The sequence below is a fragment of the Parasteatoda tepidariorum genome, chromosome 3, assembly GCF_982258835.1.
Source record: "Parasteatoda tepidariorum strain Cologne lab strain chromosome 3, Ptep-v5.0, whole genome shotgun sequence".
In the NCBI taxonomy this organism is placed as follows: Eukaryota; Metazoa; Arthropoda; class Arachnida; order Araneae; family Theridiidae; genus Parasteatoda; species Parasteatoda tepidariorum.
In genome coordinates, this window is record NC_141757.1 from 99,628,840 (window position 1) to 99,649,007 (window position 20,168).

Consider the following 20,168-nt stretch of genomic DNA (forward strand, 5'->3'; position numbering starts at 1 on the left):
ATCTTGCTGGCTGCGGTCAGTGTGCGGGTGGGTAAGCGCTTGGATCAGTGTGCGTAGGGACCGAGGGTGTGCGGTATTGGTCCTCGTTAAACTGCTCTACCGTAAAGTACTCTACTTCGCTTGCAGGTCGTTGGGCTACAGAAGCAGAGGTGCCATCCCCTCTGCAGAGGATCAAAATTGTGATGGCTTGTCATCGGATCATCCTCAGGGATGTTTCCCAGACCGTCGCCAATAGCCCATTGTGCAGCTCTAGTGCGACGTAAATTAACTACAACAGCAACGACAGAATCTTGCAATCTATATATCGACCCTTTTCCGACTTGTTGACTCCCATTTTAAATTGAAGCTCCCTGCCTGATGACAATGCAAGTTTCAATTGATTCCTGACCGATACTACTGTTATAAATTAATATGACCCGTAACAACCTTATAAAAGCTGTTGGCTTTTAATGTCTTTTTAAAGAAGACCATTTTATAAAATTATATTAAGTGATTTATACACATGAACAAAACATCACGTAACGAATTTAATTGGATTCCATAATTGATACTTTAAAAAAATAAGATACATTAGAGAAGTTAGAAAAACGGAATTAAGTGCTGTGTCCATTAAGCACCTCGAGCTGTGTCCAGAACACAAGTTCTCCGACGAAATAAATCTATTTTTTGAAGCACCTAAAGCAGTAGTTACCAACTGGCGGCCCGCGAACTAAAATATAATTGTCATTTTTGTGCAGAAAATTTTCGTAAAAAATCTATATGGGTTTAAAAGACATTTCTTTCGTTAAAAAAAAACTCATTTATTCGTTTCTGTGAAATTTAACATACCAACGGTGCAAAAAATTTTATTTCTCTGGTTTTGCATTCAAGAAAATATTTATTATTATTTGTAATTCAATACTTTTGTTTTGAATAACTTGGTAAAAATCTGACAGTTATATTTTTTATGTTCCTTCAAAGATAAAAGAGTCCTGTATAAAATTTCGACACAGTTGCGGCCTGCCATTTCACTGATATTTTTAATTGTGGCTCCCGGCCTCATGTAAGTTGGAAACCCCTGATCAAAAACGAAAAAGAACGGTGTCATCTGTGCCTGTGAAAATATCTCCGTTTTGGTCAGACAAAATAAAAAATTTCTTTTTCTTTAGATAACTTAAAAAGTAATATTTGAATGTTTTTACCTTTCTTAAGTAAATATTTCAAACTTTTAATAATGAGATATTAATTCCCTCCCCCCTCCCCAAAAAAAAGTTATTAAAAAAAAAGGATAAAATCAAAATTTTAAAAACTGTCATAAGCACGAAAAGGCGTCATTAAGAATATGAGGAAAGAAATAAAAACTTAATTTGAAACAAATAATACTTTAACTGAATATTTTCCAATTAATCTACGAGGTCCAAAGAAATTTTCTGCCTGTAAGTCAACCGTCATCAATTATTTTTACTTTAGAAAACTCTTACAAATCAATTTTCTTGAAATTTTAATAAATTAATAGTCAAACTTTCCTGCTGTCATTGTTTTATCTAAATCGAAGTAGTTCGTTATCAACTATTCCTTTCTTTTTGTTATTTTCTTTTAATTTTAAAAGGCAGTTTTAAATATTACGCCTAAATTATTTAAGGCTTTTTCTTTTTAGAACTATTTCTCATTATTTCCTTATAAAAGAATAAAAATAAGTCCAACTATTTGGCTTTTGATAATTTTATTTTCTTGTTATATTTGATTATATTTTCTCGTATCATGTTAGATTGCTGTCTCTTTTACTGACTTGCTAAAACAGCGGTTCCCAATTTTTCTGGCTGTGGAACCCTAAATGATCAAACTTCTGTCGTCACACAGTGGGCCAGCATCCAAGGTTTCGTGGCCAAAATTAGTATTTCGATAAAGTTTGTTTCTAAATTTGGGGGTTTTTATGTGCAGGTTAATTGAATTCATAGTTGAAATTTTGAAATACACTAAAAATTCCAAAAAAAAAAAAAAAATGGCGGTTGAAATATGGCGAGCAAAAATAAAATAAAAATTATTTAGTACGCTTAAATAATTAAATATAGCAATGAAAATATAATAATTTTCGTAATTTTATATTAAAAATGAAAAGCAAATTATATTTCCGAAGTAATATTACAAAATAACGCGAAAACATGAAAAAAAACATGATTTTTGTTTTTCGGTATATTTAGTCCACCTTTGCAATATGGTCAAAATGGGGCAGGTGTTTTCGAAAGAAGAAACATCTAAGAAGTCAACAAAAAAAAGTTTAGCTAATTACCTCGTGGAACTTTTTGGAGATAAGTTTCGAAAGTGATTCAAACATTGTAAAATGTCAAATGATAAGATATAAACTATAAGTTCGTCAAGAGTATTAACTAATCCAACAAATTGAAAAATTGTACTATAATTTCAGACTAATTACTCTGATAAAAATGCAACAGTAAGGTGAAATTCCTATATATATTTCTGAAATATAAATTTAAAAGTTACATTAAAAAAATTTTTTTTTAAACATATTTTTCACTACATTGTACTCTTGTCGGTCCGAAAAGTAAATTAATATGTTTGGAATGATTATGAATACTTAATTTGGGCGATATTAAAACTGCCTACACATATATTTTAGTTGAAAATTTAATTTTAACTTTTGGCCAAAGACCATGGTCTTCTGGCTCACTGTGCGTCGGTAAGATAGTAGACGTCGTTCGTTCGTCGGTTCGTAAGAAGATGCTATACGACGATAGAAACTTCCTCTCTTTCACAAAGTAATTTAAGTTGTAGAAAAAGTAAGTCATGAAGTTTCATATTCTGAAAAGAAATTTTCAAAATATTAAAACGAAAAAGAAATTTTGCGAAGATAACTCAGGATTGCGCAAAGAGGAAGTTCTCTTCCAATAATTTGTTTGTATTAATTGCATTTAAAAAAAAATTTCATCAATTGAAACTTCATGGGTTACTCTAGGTTTGCCTGAACTCTTTTTATCTGCACTTTCTCTATAGTTTAAATTTCGCATGGAGAGAATTTGTGATGGAATTCCTCCTGCGATATAGTTTCCTCTCAATGTGAATAAAACATATCTATATAAAAATACACCGAAGAGCCATTACATTATGACCACCCTCCATCTATAACAATGGGCTCGCCCAGGAACAATTTTATCATGGGGCACATTAGGATCCACAATCCTCATAGAACAATCCCTGACGTCTGTAAGCTACTTGAACATAGTTGCAAACCAGGTTCACCCATTCATGGCAACAGTTTTTCCATACGGGGGATGGTGTTTACCAACAGGGTAATGCATCATGCCATAAGAGTCTAATCGTCATAGATTGGTTCGAGGAACATTCCAGTGACTTTCAAGTCATGTCTTGGCCCCCAAATTCACCTGACCTTAATCCAATAGAGCATTTGTGGTCCTACTTGGAAAACCAAATTCGTGCTGCCACGCTACCCCCTCGCAATGTGAGGGAATTGCAGCTTGGTACCAGATACCTCAGACTACCTATCAGCACCTTGTGGAATCAATGCCACGGCGGGTGCTAGCAGTTTTGAGGGCTAAAGGTGGTCTTACATGTTATTAGCAGGGTGGTCATAATGTAATGGCTCTTCGGTGTAGTTGCAAACGTATAAACCAATAAAATATTATTAATTTTGAAAATATTTAATCAAAGGAATGAATTTTTTCTTTCCATAGTAATATTATCTTAACTTACATTTTATGTTCCTTTGTTAAATTCACAGTCCTCGAGCTTTATCTAATCTAGTAATGAATTTGTTTTCGGTGTCTATACATAATCTGAAAACGAATAAAATCAGCAGAATCATGGTTTTCTTTGAAAGGAAAATTAATAAGAACTCCCTTAAACGTTAAATATGGTTATTAGAGAAACATATTCCTTAATTTGCAAATTTAGTTATTTTATTTTGATTTGAAAAGCTGGATAAGAAATACATAAGCAATTCATGAACGAGTATTCAATATCTATTCGGAATTTTTGGATGGAGCGTTCAGAATGAACTCTAGATGACAATTTAGGTTTCAACAGTTTTTTAATCACTAAAGGTAGATAGATTTTATCCCCAGTTGAATTTTCACTTATCTATCGCGCTGAAATTTAAAGTGGAGCTCTACGATAATACTAGTTAATATGGTCTCTAGACAAAATTGATCGTCATTTTCTTGCCATTCGAAATTTTAACCATTTTCCGACACGAATAAATTAACAGACGCGTACTTAAAGAAAATATTGAAATAATAATTTTAAAAACATTTTGTTGTTAAGTTTGTCAAAAATTATTTCTTTTTTTCTACTTCTTTCTTCCTTCTTTATTTAGTCTTCTATGAAAGCGTAAGTTTTTTGTTTTGTTTAATAATTATAGTATTTTCTGCTGATAAGAGCTACATTACATGTATATTTAAATTAAGTGGAACTGGTACGAACTGCCATAAGAGATATTTTCACTAATATATAACTATTAGGTAAAATATTGTTAAGATTATTTGGCCATACAAAAGTACATAGTAAAAAATGGATACTCAAATTTTACTAAACTTCTTCATTTTTGACAAAACAATTTTCTGGTATTATTCGAGCGAACATTTCGTTGGTCCTTTATTTATTCCAAACAAATAATGTCTAACAGGTGGTATTGTTATTCACTTTTTCATAGGCACATAAAACTGTACAACATAGACATAAAACATAGGCAAATAAAACTGAGAAATAAATTACACCTATGCCCGAAACGAGATTCGAACCCTGTGTCTTCCTGGTCTGAGGCCAGCTCCTTGATCACTATGCCAACCAGTCGATCTTGTATAGTCATTATAGTTTCGATCATCTAGTCTTCGTTCTAGTTAACAATTTTACACAGTGCTTGTTGTTGTTCATTTACGTCGCACTAGAGCTGCACAATGGGCTATTGGCGACGGTCTGGGAAACATCTCTGAGGATGATCCGAAGACATGCCATCTCAATTTTGATCATCTGCAGAGGGAATGGCACCCCCGCTTCGGTAGCCCGACGACGTGCACGCGAAGTCGAGCAGTTTACGGTAGAACAGTTTAACGAGGACCAATACCGCACACCCTCGGTCCCTACGCACACTGATCCAAGTGGTCACCTGACCGCAGCCAGTGATGCTTGACTTCGGTGATCAGCTGGGAACCGTGTCTTAACGATCAGTCCACTGCGGGACTTTCCACACTGCAATTGGTTATTATATGGACTATTTACAACACTTTTTTAAGTCAATAATGCTTAACATGATATAGAATTCTTAACAAAATCATAAATTTTTTTTAATTACATGGCATTTTTTCTTATGAAAGTGATGAGACCTAGGTTCTTTATTTTTGAAGTGTTAAAAATATATCTCCTTTTTAGTTAGTCTTTTGGAAAAACGATTCCGACTAGTCTCTTGGAAAAAGCTTATTTTATTCCTTTTAGGTGTATTATTTTAAGTCAAGTTCTCGTTTGGTGGTAATTGAGATAAATTTTGCTTTTTCAACTCTCTTTTAAAAAATGTCGATATAAAAAATAAAATATATATATTTTTTATCATTCTAAAAAAATTGGATTAGAAAACTCAGGAAAGCTAATTTTTTTTTCTTGCATTATGTTTTTGTATTTAACCCTTGTAAGGAATTAAGTTTGGCATGGGTTAAAGAGTCTACATTTTAATGTCAAGAAAAAGTGGCTTTGTATTAATAATAAATTCATTTCAGAATAAAAATCATTGTAATCAATGGAAACAGATAAAATGGAACAAAGCGAAAACGTTGAGGCAAATGAAGAAAAGGCGATGTTTGATCAAGAGACGACAGATTTGTTTTTAAATTCTTTCAAGATCGAAACAATTGTGAGTAAATAGCCTTTCGCATTTCGAAAAAATATTCAGCAGTTTGATTTAGAAACGTGATAGATAGATTATTAATTTACTCTTTTAATTAAATCTATTTTTAATAAATAAAATAAAGATGTTTTGTAAACAGTTGCATTACGAATAAATTAATGTGTCCTAAGCTTCACACAAGGTGATCCGTTATCACCAACTTTAATATGTATGTATTAAAAACTCTATTTAATATGTATGTATTAAGAATTCTAGTAAAAAAATTAAGCTCAAGAGATATACACATTAACGTTTTCATATTATAATTTAAATGGGAAAAAGTGGGGAAAAAAGGTCATTCAAATTTGACGAATAGAGAGGAGTTAGGTGTAATAACATCAAATAAATAATTAAAAGAAACTGAAGCAAAAATGTATAGATAGCAAATAGCAATTGATATGTTTCAAACACTTCGAAAATAGGAGCCCATTTTCAAGACTTTGCAGATGTAAATAAGAAAAACCAAAGTCATGTGAAATAAAATGAAAAAAAAAACTTTAAGTTGCCAACAAAAAATGATAAATATAGGTGAGAAACAAAACAAGAAAAACCTGAGTAGCCGAGAGACAAAAAGATAAAAAAACGATGGTGAGGAACTAATGTCGTTAACAAGGGAATCAGCATTCATATAAATAAAACAAGATTCCAGGGCATCAAGTTGAGCTAATGCGACTGGGGTGGAAGTAATTTTGTCATTGCCGAAATTTAATTTATGCCCAAGATCCTAACAATGAGCAGCAATTTATGATTTCTCGTATTCTTGATAACTGACATATCAATCGTGTTCTTTACGTCTAAATTTTTAAGCGCGTCCAGTTTGCCCGATGTAGCCAATGTCGCATTGATGACAAGGAATATTTTTTGTCAGTTCGACCTTTGGTTCTACTTTTCATCATTTTATCCCTTCGGCTTCTGTGGTTTTTCTAGTTTCGTTTCACACCTTCATTTTTCCATTTTTCGTTGGTTTTGATGTTGTCTGATATGACACCATATGGTCCGCCAAAATTTAATTAATTTTTTTAATGCTCTTGAGATCTAGCTCTACGCTGTATAACCATCTACAGGGTTGTGATGAACCTTATAAGCGAACCAGTATCTGAATTCATACGCCTTAAAGTTTGTCTTATCAATTTAGGGACACCTTATATTTTATCTCCTGAAAAGTGATCTTAAATAATGAACAAATTGGCAATTTTTACGGAGAATATTTTTTTTTAAAAAGATACAAATAAATTTAATTAACTTTTAAAGTTATTTTTAATTGTTCTATAAAAACTTACGCATTTTAATTTTTAGTATTTTTGCATACTGTTGAATATTTTTATACGCATGTGCTCGCCACTCTTAACTGAATGAGAATTCAAAACATACACGTTTTATTAATATGTACTTATGCACTTTTCTCAGAAATCAATTAACATTGAAAAAGCAACTGATTCATCTTGGATAAACCATAATAACCCAAGGATAGACATCACTGAACCAGAGATGCTTGAAAATCGCAAGATACATTATACTAGACGATATCTCTTGGATTTACGTTACCACCCTCTTTCTAGAGTATTTCCTGTTTGTCTAAAAAGTTTTCAAGATACGAGAGAGTTACCTCTAAGAGCCCCGGAAGTAAGAATTTGAAATTATAGCTATTTATTTATAAAAATCTTTATTATTTGAGGTACTTTGGTAGGTACTTTATTTACGTCGCACTAGAGCTGCACAATGGGCTATTGGCGTGGAGAGAAGATGTTGCTCTTCTGATTGTTGATGTTGATTTTTTACCTGAACAGCTGCGTTATGCACCGCCACACTAGTCCTGCACCGGGTATCGCTTTCGCACTCCTCTAGTACGCATTGCCGGTATTTTAAAAAGCCAGCGCTACATCTCCGTGGTGCTGGAATCAGTTGTCCTTCCTTACCTTCAGAGCGTGCCCACAGCCATATTTCAACAGGATAATACGCTACCACATGTGGCACGCATTACCCAAGGGTTATTCGTCAATCGTCAGATTGAATTGCTTCCCTGGCCAGCTCGCTCTCTGGATCTTTCACCGATAGAAAACATGTGGTCCATGACTGCTCAACGATTGACCCAGATTACATCACCAGCTGCCACACCAGATCAACTTTGGCAACGTGTGAAAGCTGCTTGGTGTGCTGCACCCCAAGAACACACACAAAGTCTCTTTGAATCAATGCCGAGGCGTGTGGCAGCGGTGATCTACAACAATGGTGGCTACTCTGGCTACTGATTTTGGCAGGAACCACACCTCACAGAAGTCTATAAATGTAATAATTTGATACTTGGTCAACATGTTATCTACAAAATAAATTTTGTTGTGATATCTCTTGTCTTTCTTGGTGTTTCAATTTCGGTGGCCAGCAGTCTATAAGCGTTGCAGCTTAAATTTATTTATATAAGTGTAGCGGTTAATACAAACTTATTATTCTTTTTTTTTCTTTATTTCTTTGCTTACACTTTCAAAGTTTTCTAAGGACAGCATGCACCCTGTATTATAGTAACAATATTTAAATCTTCAGAGTATACTTATTTCTTTAGAGCCGAATGACTGACTTATACTCTGCAATATAAAGGTATTTTCCAAAATATATTGTATAGTAAGGAGAAAGAAAAATTCCACATACAATTATTATTTCGTATTAGTATAGGTTGCTAATAATTAGTTTCGTTTTATTTTTCAGATCCAGCAGGAAAATACTTTCACTTGTCTCATTGCTGAGGTAGGTAGATAAATTTTATCTTTTCCCGATTAAAGTAAACTGATGTCTTAAGTCACACGATTTCAGTGAATGTCAGAGGTCATAAGATTTAGATGCGTTTTTTAATCAGATGGTAAATAGAATTCATTCAATTCTATTTTGAACTGTTTTTTTTTAAAGCAATTTAATCTAAAAGCGAATCAAAACTGACATTATTCTCTAAAAAGGTTTTTCACAACTTTCTACTCTCTTTTTAATTTCTCCATGACTTTTCGCCTCATACATGTAGATGAAGCAATTGTCATTTGTAAAACTAGCATTTGGTTGTTGCAGTTAATTTACGTCACACTAGAGCAGCACGATGGGCTATTGGCGACGGTCTGGGAAACACCCCTGAGGATGATCCGAAGACATGCTATCACAATTTTGATCCTCTGCAGAGGGGATGACACCCTCGCTTCGGTAGCCCGACGACCTGCACGCGAAGTCGAGCACTTTACGGTAGAACAGTTTAAAGAGGTCCAATACCGCAAACCCACGGTCCCTACGCAGACTGATCCAAGTGGTCACCCACCCGCACACTGACCGTAGCCAGTGATGCTTGACTTTGGTGATCTGCTGGGAACCGTGTCTTAATGATCAATCCACTGCGGGACACTAGCATTTGGAAATAAATATATAAATTATAAGATTTATAAGGATTATTACATTCTAGGCAGAGCTATGCATTTGTTTGTTTATTTATTAGTTTGTTTAAAATTACTTTGTATAAAATTGAATTTGTTAATTTGTTTAAAATGACAATCAATTACAGTTCCTAAGTTAATCAATTAAGTTCGTTGCGACTTTTCTTAAGTATAACTTGGAATTCAGAGAAGCTAAATTTACTGACTCGTTATTCAAAACATGATGCAAACAAAACTAAATAACTAGCAGGAGAATAAATCACGAATTTTTAAAAATATCGCCAAAAAGGCAAACAATAATTAATTAAATGAAAAAAAATAGAAAATAAATTTAAAAATAAAAATGTTTATAAAATATATTTAGATAAAATATAAGGCATGTAATTTATAAATCCAATTTTTATTTTATTCGTTCTAACTTAATAACACATTCATCCCTTCTATCTTTTACAATTCCACTGGAAATATTTTTTAAATAATTCTATAATAGTGAATTTGATGAATTACTTCTTCAACCCCAAGTCCGTGGGAAAGTATAGTTCCCACATTAATTTTTAAATGTCGATGTTTCCAAAATATTATTTGTGTGGCTGATAATTACAGTATATCTATATATAAAATAACAATGAAGGATTTTTCTCATAAATGTGATTAACAGTAAAGGTTGGCGTGCGGTGAAGTACAGAGGCCAGCTCTAGGGAGCAAAATTGGGAGAATGTTTCTCTCCTATACACTATTCCCCTTTCTATTAACATGGAAAAACCGGTTTTGCTATGCAGGTTAAAATACGACTTTTTACGTGCAGAACCGTCAGTGGGTTAAACCACAGTATTTAGCCTGTAACCAGTTCAGTACGGTCTATATATCATAGTATCAAATATGAGACGAGCCTTTTTGACTCCAGCGACGACCCATGATCATATGGATGTGAATTCAATTTAGTACTCTCATGTTTCATCGCACATTAGAGTACCTGAGTATAAATAGTCAGTAGAGTTAGTCAGTATATTGTTTAACCTTTGAATACTTGTTCAAAGATGAACTGGTAGAAGGGTTGTCTTTTTGGTGAAAATTTTTTAGCTGACGCTAGCATCGAAAATGAAAATTTATTAAAATACCTTAAGATTTTTTCCTCACTTTTTGTAATTTTGAATGTTTACCTTATTTTATTAGCGATTGCAAAGAAAGAAAATTTCAAATCAAAATACATTGCAATGCACGTACTACTAATTATTAATTTCAAATACTAAAACACTAAAAAAAAAATCACGAATGAAATACTAAAATAAAAAATAGAAATTTTATTGCCATCGATAATTTCTATGTATTATTTATGTTAAAAACATCATAAGAAATGAATAAAAATAAAGACTCGTTCGAAATTAAAAAACAAGAAAAAAACAACTAGATCTCAACAATTTATTTTTTTGCTTTCAAAAACACTTCATCCCACGCTTTTTTTATATTATATCCTGAATAGAGTGATAAAATATCTTTCCACATTGCTTTTTCTTTAATTCTAATAATTTAAATAAGAAAAAAAATCTAGATGACAATAAGAATTTTTTTAAAAATAATAAAAAAAGTTGCCAGGAAGGAAATTAAGAACACTGAAGTAAAATAACAATTTTTAATTTTAATACTTGTCTTTTTGCTTAAGTATTACAAAATTTTGTACGAGAATATACTTAGCACCAGTTGTTTAACCTGTTAATAGTTACCTTGTTATTCAACTTGTTACAATTCATATAAAACATTTCACTGATCATTAAAAAGGGAAAGATTTTCTTTTTTATTTTCAAAATGTTGAAAGAATAAACTACCGCGCCACCAAAAATTGAGGCTACAAAACTCTCTTAATTTCAACACACACAGTATGTTAAATCAAAATAATATTTCTAAATACTAATTTCCCTGCTTCAAAATTTTCTGTACTGGCGAAACTCATTTTATGACTGCTTAACTTTTTGATCCAAACAACTATATGCCCTTTAAAAGAACAAATTTTATAATAATTAATTATAAGTACGATTTATTTTTATAAGTACAATATATTTATTATAAGTACAAAAGTGTTTTTGTAAATTTATTTCAAAATTATTAAAAACAGCATTCTATTTTAAAACAGCAAAAAATTCTGGGCAATTAATTCAGAAATAAAAGCTAGAGTATTATTAAGAAGTATATTATAAGCTACTTATTTATTTATATTGATATAAATTATAGATTTAAAATAAAGAGTGATTTGTATGCAAAATTTATATACAAGATTTATAAACAACCTGGATATTAAATACATAAAAATAAATAGAATGAATTGGATCGCCCACGTTATTCGAATGAGTGACGACAACACAATAAAAAAGATACTGCTTTTTAGACCCACTGGAAAAAGAAAGCGGGGAAGGCCGCGGTTGAGATGGGCTGACTCAGTGGAGTCTGATTTTCTCGCTATTAATGAAAAAAATTGGAGATCAAAGATAAATCGGAAGTCGTCGTGGAGAAATCTTCAGAGGAAGGCATTAGCTCACATTGGGCTGTCTGGCCAACTATGATGATGATGATTGTATGCAAAATATTCGCGTCAAAATACTGCACCAATTCCAATGAAACAAGCTTCAAAGGAAAAAAATAAATCGTTCCAAATTTTCAAAAGAATTTTGAATTTAATTGCAATGAAAATGCCTACAAATGTTGACTACTAAGTTGTGATCTACTAATTAAAATAAAATATGAAAAATAAGTTTCACAAGTGAAAATTTAATGACTTCATTTCATAGCGTCTCATCAAGTTATAGAAATTGCAATGAAATGACTAGAAATGTATTCAAAAGTATTAAAATTATGCTTGTGAATTATAAAAGGTCCTCCTCTTATGAATTTTTCTCTACATCCAAATGCTCGGCACCATACAACCATTTTTATTGAGTTTTATTGTGCCAAGCACAGATCAGCTGCAGCAAACAATCGTCCTTGAATCACGTGACAACCATCTTAACAACGAGAGAAGGCATTTGAGGAAGGACTTCTTCCTCCTTTCGTTGGTCCTGAACGGGTTAAAATGATACAAAGCTTAAGTATTTTTTTTTTTTTTTGTATAATTAAAACCTAAACATAATATGTTTTTAATTTTTTCGTTACAGGAATATTATGACTATCGAAACATGGATCACATATTGTTTTATACTAGCTTGCCTTATAGAAACAGAAGATTGCCATTGACTCGGGCGACTAGCTGGAATCTGCCGAAACTCTGTTATTGATCCTACTTAAAATATTCTACATATTTATGGCTTTTCTAATGTATTGTTCAAATTTTTTCACATAGAAATTACTCTTCAACTTAATTTAACTTTCTGCGTGTAAACCTAAAATTCTTAAGCAATCAGTTTCATCATCTTGCGTTTATGAGACAAAGTTTATAGTCCCTTAAACGGAGTGTGATGAAGTTTTTCTACGTTTTATTTATTCACCTGTATTTTCAATATTAATTAATATATTTGCTTTCAAGAGTTTTGAGCAAAAAGAACGTGAGTCCACTTAAATAAGAATCGTAGATTGTGAAAATTTTGTAAACTTCACAAAATTGAAATTTTGAAAAATTAAAAAAAATACTAAATTGATCTGTTACATAAAGTAATCTTCTTTCTCAATATAAAAAAACGCCTTTATGTTCAAATTTTAATCATACATTTTGAGAATTAGGATTAAAGTTGTAGACAGAAAAATAATTAATTTATTAGCTTATAAATATTTTGTCAGTTTTGAAAATTAGTAAATTATATTTTATTATGATCAGTAAAGCATATTATTAGGTATGTTTTTGAGCTTGATTTCGTCCCAGGGATTTAGGGGAAAAGGAAAATATTAAAATTTACCAAATAAGTCTTTTACTTCTTGCTAATTGAAAGAAGAAAAAAAATTTTTTTTTCGTTTAAATTGTATTAGAGATCATGAGAAAAGGGAAAACGAGATTAAAAAATTAAAATGGGGTAAACTTTGCATGAGGAAATTTTGTTAACCTTAATGTTACATTTAATTCTTTTCTCTAAATGTGTGACGCATTTTTTATAAGATGGGTTTTTGTTTCATGGATTTTTAGAACATAAAACATATCTGTGGATAAAAAAATATAACATTTAGTATTATATTCTTTAAACTTTTATTTCGTTATTCTGTCAACTTTGTAAAAGAAAATTTTGAAAACTTTATGTAAAATTTGACGCATTAGGAATTGAATAAAAAAATTTTTATATTGAATAGTCCTCGCAGTTTTTTTTTCCTAGCAAAATCTTTTTAGGAAGATTTCCAATAAAATTTTAAAAGCAAAATGTTACCGCATTGGAAATATTTTTCTGTTCTTTTTAAACGTGCTGTTACAACATGGGTGGGAAAGCATTATAGAAACACTTCTATATTAAGTAATTTTTCGTATTACTCTGGAAGTAGTTGGAGAATCATTTTGTATTTTTAGATGTCTTTAGGCCATGAGATTTCGTTGAAGTTCTAAAGCTTACATATGTTCGAAGAAAGAGAATAAATTATGAAAAAAAAAATAGTTGTTTTTGAACACCCTATTAAAAAAAAAAACTTTTTATATAGGGTTTTGTTGTTTATAATTTTCCTGTTTATAATTATAAAAATGTTTAAAATTTTGTAAAAAAACATTTCATTTTTCTTGGCATATATTTGTAATTTATTTTAAAATTTACGCTTACTTTGTAATATAAAACAAGTTTATATAAAATCCTCAAATTGTCCGCTCTATGTTATCGATTTTATATGCTCTGAAAGTGGCTTGTTTCGGACTAAAACAACCTCGGCATATATTTGTATTTTCTTTTAAATTGAAGCTCACTGCTTGATATAAAACAAGTTTCAAAAGTCTTCATCAATACAAAAAACTATAAAAATTCGTTAACTGTCCACTATATGCTATCGATATACACAGGTATGCTATGAAAGTAGTTTACTTCTGACTAAAACCTTTTTTATACAAATTGTTATTTATTTTTCTCGGCATATATTTGGATTTTCTTTTAAATTAACGCTCACTGCTTGATATAAAACAAAATGTAGTAATAAGCTTGGAACTTGTAACATTTACTTGGATTATTATATGAGATAACAGCATAAAATTTTGTAATTCCTTGTAAATATATTTGAGATATAGAAATTTTTATTAAAAAAAATAATTTTTTTACTGATATTTTGCTTTTAATTTTTTGCTGACGTTCTTATAACTTTAGAAATAAGCAATAACAATTGAGAAAATTTTTGAAGTAAAAATTTTAATTAATAATAAATAAATTATTTTAAAATAGGAACATAATTTGTTAAAAATTGTGCAAGATGTGAGGAATATTTTGAAAATGTAAAAAGTAAGTACCAGTTTTCCAAGTTGTTTTTTGTAAATTTAGAGAGAGATAAAAATAAAAGAAAACTGTGACTGATAAGGTGTTTTCCACAAATTATATTTCACGCTTTTGACTTCGATTTCTTAAAAATGACATTAGCCTTATATAGTTCCATTCCGTAATAAATGTTCTATTTTACGTGTTCTCTTTCCTTTTACAATCACATTTTGTTGTCCGGACCTTCATTTTAGAATGTTATCATTTATAATAAAATTTTGTGATATTATAGGAACTAAAATTTGTGGAAAACCTTTTATCATTTATAGCTTTCTTAAAAGAAGTACAAAATCTACTTTGAAAATTGACAGAAACTTTTTATATTTTCAAGACTCTTTTCAGAGGTTACCAAATACGATTCAAAACAAATTTATGAACAAAAACATTTTAAAACGCTTCCCGCTTATGCGCAATATAATAGAATTACTTTAATATTTCGCTACTTTTAAACAAATTATCAAATTATTTTCATAGTTCAAAATGATATTTTCGTTATTAATTGAAAATTGCTCTAATTTTCGTTTTGGTTTTTTTCATTGTATATTACTACAGCTATTGTAAGAAAACGTAAGGAAAAAATATGATTTTGAAGATTATGACTATCTAAGCTAGGTTTTCAAAATTTTGTGCAATTACCTTATATAATAATCAAAGTAATTGATACAAGTTACAAGCTTTATAATATATATATATTTTCTTTTTTTTTTTTTTTTTTTTGGTATAGGGTGTTTAAAAACATGCTTTTTGATTTGTAATTTATTTCTGGTCCCTCAAACCTCTGAAAAATTTAAACTTCATTGATTTTTTGTTTTGTCGTATGCCTGTTTTAGGCAGCGGGGGTGCGATTGTTCCTGTTTTTCAGTGGCGCCATCTATGGCCAGGAATTCGACTTCTGCCACGCCATTCACACAACCACAACCCGTTTATACCCAATATATATATGAATGTGACCCACAACCCGGGCGGGTCACATTCACACACAAAGGAGAAAGGAGATAGAACACAGAGAGAGAGAAAGAAACATCCATGCCTTGCCCGGGATTCGAACCCAGGACCTTTCTGATGCACGGACAGTTCCCAAACTTCATTGATAAGTGTGGGAAATCACATCTAAAGACTTCTGAAGTTATAAAAGTAATTCTCTGAGTATTTTTTGAGAAACATGAAAATAAATGAATAAGCATAGAAATATTTTCGTAATTTTGTCTAACCCCGGTATAACTCTAATATTCCAGTCAGTTTAATTTTTATCACAGATCTAAGCGAATAAAGGGTACTAGTAATTCGGTATGAGCTGTTTTAAGTGTTGAGAACATTTCATGACACTCCTTCATTTGAGGGTTCAAAATTTGAATTCAGCGGATTAAAAAAAAAAATTATAAGTTTATTTAGTAAAAATACCCAAAATTTCGCTCTAAAAATTAGAAAAAAAATATTTCAATGATAAAGTTTTGTTAAAATAATGTTTAAAAAATTACATTCTTTTAAAAAAGGTTTTCTGGTTTAAAAAAAACCTCATATTTTATTTCTCTTTATTAATAACGTGTTGTGGGTACAAATTAAAACATTTTAAAATTAAGCTTTTTTTAAACAAATTGTTTTAATAATAATGTACTCTTTTCCGAAATCGCAACTTTATACCTAAAAACGTTGATAAATTTGTCTTAAAAATTTATTATGTTAACATTTTACATGCATTTTCAAGGAACTTAAATATTTTATAACCAACCAATCTGCAACAAAGCAAAGTTTATTTGAAACATTGAATATTGTTGTTAAACAAATAATAGATATTTACTGACAATAACAAATTATTAGACAAGTAGTTTGACATTGTTATAAGAAGCATTTTTTAATAAATATTAATGCAACAATTGTTAATTTTAAACCTCTTTAATCTTTAAAATAGGTTTGCTGCTACTTAATTAAGTGGTGATTTATTGTGATTTAAAGCGATTAATCTAATCATCTTTCACAGATGGAGTTTATTTTGCGATTTTTTCGAAGAATTCGTAAAAAGCTGTAAGTTGTAATTTTTTTTTTTAAAGAAAAGATTAATTACGAAAATATCATCAGTTCTCATAAAGCTGATGTCGTTTAATGTAGCAATATGGGGAAACTGCACAATCAATTAGCATTTTAATTAGTTGTAAAAGTTTGCAAAAATTAAAGTCATTTTTAATTATATAAGGAAAAATGCTTCCTTGCTTCTTTTATGCACTATGCAAACATAAGAGAAGTGATAAACTTTTATTTTCAAGAGTAGCATGCCGAATTTTTTTTACGTCAGTTTATAAACGAGTTTATAAATTTTGGGTGAATTTCCAAATAAAAAGCGTATTTTTCTGCTTATGCACGGATGGGCATACATTTGGAAATATACGATTTGTATTTTCTGAAGTTACCAGTTAATGACAGCATAAATCATAAGTGGGAAAATAGTTTCCTATCAACAATTAAAAATTAATGAAGTTGTTGGAAAGTATATTCCCCACAACTTTATAAAGGGTTAAAATAACTTCATCTCTTCTCAGGAAATGTTAATTTAGTGCCCATTCAGTAATCAGTTTTAGTGCCACTTCGACAACTTCTCTCTTTATTTCCCTTCTCGTGGCTTCAATCTTCACTATCAATCACAACAGAAAAACCTTTCTCCAAAGCCTTATTTAGAGATTATTTTTGGTACGTTCTCGCCAACTTTAAAATTATTTAAGAATTTCGCCATAGTACCAGTTGCTTTATCTATCAATGCGTTTCCAATCCAGAAGGAAGCGATATCATAGAATGCTTCTTAAGTTTGTTGGTTTAACCCCTTAACGATCGATTAATTTTCAAGAAGACGGTCATAAAAGTGCCTATTTTGCCAAATACACGTATTTGATTAGTGCTAGTATCCAGTTAAAAATAAACTAACTATTTACAATTACCTTAAAAAAAATATCCCGGTACTGCTATATGGTGCGTAAAATGATAAATAAAATGTTTTCCGGGAAAAAGAAATGAATTAGTTTTATTCTTATTGGCGCATTACTACTGAACACTCCAGCCCGTCAATATCACGGGAGCGAGAAATAGCGAGCAAAAACTCACCCCGTCATATTCACGGGAGCGAGAAGAAGGGGTTAAGAAGACGCTACACCGGGAGAGGAACTTTACATCACAAATTCTGTTTAATCTTCGGTAGTATTTTGAAATTCAAAATTTACAAAAAAGTGAATTTAGGAGGAACTAGAGTAAACCGAGAAGTTTACTCTAAATTTTTGAAAGTAATAAAAAGATTGTTGAGAGAACACATTTGTATGGTTCGTTTCGTATACTTAGAGCATTAAAATACGGTTTATACCAGCTCTTCTAGTATTGTGTTTCGCTTTCATTCGCAAATGTTGAAAAAAAGCTTTCAAAATATTAAAATGCAATCAAATTATTGTAGAATTTCCCCACAGGGTAATCCTCTCATAATTTCCTTTCAATTTGATGTTTTGAATTTTTCTTTTCAGCATTTGAAACTTCATGCCTTTCTCTAGATTTGCCTGATCTCACTTTTTCTATACTTTAAATTACTTATGGAAGTAGACCTCTGGGGGTACTGGATTGGAGATCGATCGTTCTCTGATTCAGGTCAAAATTACGATCTGTGGATGGATGTATGAATGCAGGGGTCTGTCCAGACATTTTGTGAAAGGTCCGTTTTTCGTGAAATTGTGAAAAAATTACTCACATTCTTTCAACCAGGGTCCGCTTTTATGAATTTGTGCAAATAGGGTCCGTTATTGCAAAAAAAAAAAAAATTCAAGGAGTTTTTAAATTGTATAGACATACAAGATTATGCTCAACACAGTAAAATTGTAATTAAAGAAATTAAATTTTAAAAAATAACCAACAATTGCTCCTTCTAAATTAGAGATGCAACATACAAATATTTGGTATTTAGCCTATACTGCTGAACGCAGAATATTAATTTCGGACGAATAATGGAAGAATCGTCTGCCGAAGACAAAACTTAATTCGTTTACATCCATTTTTCTTGTTTTCTGCCCTGGAAAGGGTTTATTCGATTAACAAAATAATAATGAAGATAAACAAATTTGTGAAGGGTCCGATTAAAAGAAAAATCATTTTGTGAAGGGTCCGTTTTTAAGTTAAAATATTTTGTGAAGGGTCCGTTTTTAAGTTAAAATATTTTGTGAAGGGTCCGTTTTTATGAAAAGATATTTTGTGAAGGGTCCGTTAACGGACCCAAATTTCTTCTAAACAAACCCCTGGAATGGGTCGCCTTATAAACAGTTGTGACGTATGATGTGGCAGAAGTCGAATTCTTGGCCATAGATGGCGCCACTGAAAAACAAGAATCGCACACTCTGCCTTACAATTGCTCGGTTTCACCAAGCAGGCTTGCCCGTGTGGCAAGTGGCATTAGAACCAACCAACCAGTATTACATACAGTTCTTCTAAAACCTGTGGTTTGTCCACAGTTTATTGTACATGCCTTTCTTTTAGTATCTGGATTTTTCCAAGAATGAAATAAGGGAAATAGTATATCTAGAAACGTTTTCAGTGCCCCTGTTTTAGATAATTCACTACACAATATCTAATGATTATCTAGACAAATTTTTAATAAAAATGTATTAAAATTAGTTAATCAAAACCAAAAGGTATTTTTTAATTATATGAGTAGTAGTTTACTTGCAACCAACGTAGCTCTTGCATCTTACACTTGACCCAATAGTAGAGCAAAAATAGGGTTTTAACTGGACATTCAGAAACAGAAGTTCTAATCTGCACCAAATTGTTAAGTATCGTTCTTTTAAAAAGTGATAAAAAGTTTCACTATTATTACACATCATGATTTGTAGATTCAAGAAGGGGAGAAAAGATGTTGAGAAGGGAAGAAACTTGTTATGTAGAAATATAAGGTTAGTGTTTCCGGCGTAGAAAGAATCGAATGAAGCCAACCCCAAGACATTAAAACTAATAGTTCAACAGTTATATAAGATGTATGCGTACAAAAAGTACAATTTAATTCTTGTACCAATTTCTGCATCTGACACGGTTACCTGAACAAGTGCTGACTGTGTTCAATGTAGTTTCGTGCTTTAAATCTATTGTTGTTGCTGTTGCACATTCCTCTGGAGAAGGAAAGCCTAGACCAGGTTCAGAAGGCCTCGTCGCGTCAGTTCCCCATATATCTGCAGAAAGTCTTGATCAACCAGCAGCTGCTTAAAAGAAGCGACAAGGCAAAAAAGAAGGTGATCAGGACTAGCAGGTTGTGAGCAGGAACAAGGTTGAAAAGTCTTCTCCCCATTTTGAAACCTTAAGCACTTAAGATGGCCACTACGAAACCTGGCCATGGCCGATTGGAAGCAGTGCAATATGAAAGATACAGTGCAATATCAATGGTCTTAGTACTCCTGCCTAGACTTAAACTTGACCAGATTTTAGATTTGGTAGACAGGCATTGAG

The 20,168-nt window shown here is 31.3% G+C and overlaps 1 protein-coding gene and 1 long non-coding RNA gene across 2 annotated transcripts in view; one reads left to right on the forward strand and one right to left on the reverse strand.

The window, feature by feature from the left end:
• The window catches only part of LOC147814106 (uncharacterized), an 80,489-nt gene that overhangs the window by 27,310 nt on the left and 33,011 nt on the right, over positions 1-20,168 (reverse strand). The gene's annotated exons all lie outside the window — the stretch shown is intronic.
• LOC107454654 (uncharacterized) lies at positions 1,214-13,554 on the forward strand. The gene is made up of 5 exons (XM_016071916.4): positions 1,214-1,415; positions 5,724-5,857; positions 7,298-7,513; positions 8,591-8,629; positions 12,438-13,554. The coding sequence occupies exons 2-5, from the start codon at positions 5,744-5,746 to the stop codon at positions 12,555-12,557; spliced, it is 489 nt and encodes a 162-aa protein (XP_015927402.1). The 5' UTR covers positions 1,214-1,415; positions 5,724-5,743; the 3' UTR covers positions 12,558-13,554.

What these genes read in the sequence shown, in the direction of transcription:
- LOC107454654 (XM_016071916.4), top strand. Translation starts at nt 5,744, where the DNA reads ATGGAAACAGATAAAATGGAACAAAGCGAAAACGTTGAGGCAAATGAA. An exon ending in CTTTCAAGATCGAAACAATT is followed by an intron (nt 5,858 to 7,297) that starts GTGAGTAAATAG and finishes CACTTTTCTCAG; the next exon opens with AAATCAATTAACATTGAAAA. An exon ending in TACCTCTAAGAGCCCCGGAA is followed by an intron (nt 7,514 to 8,590) that starts GTAAGAATTTGA and finishes TTTATTTTTCAG; the next exon opens with ATCCAGCAGGAAAATACTTT.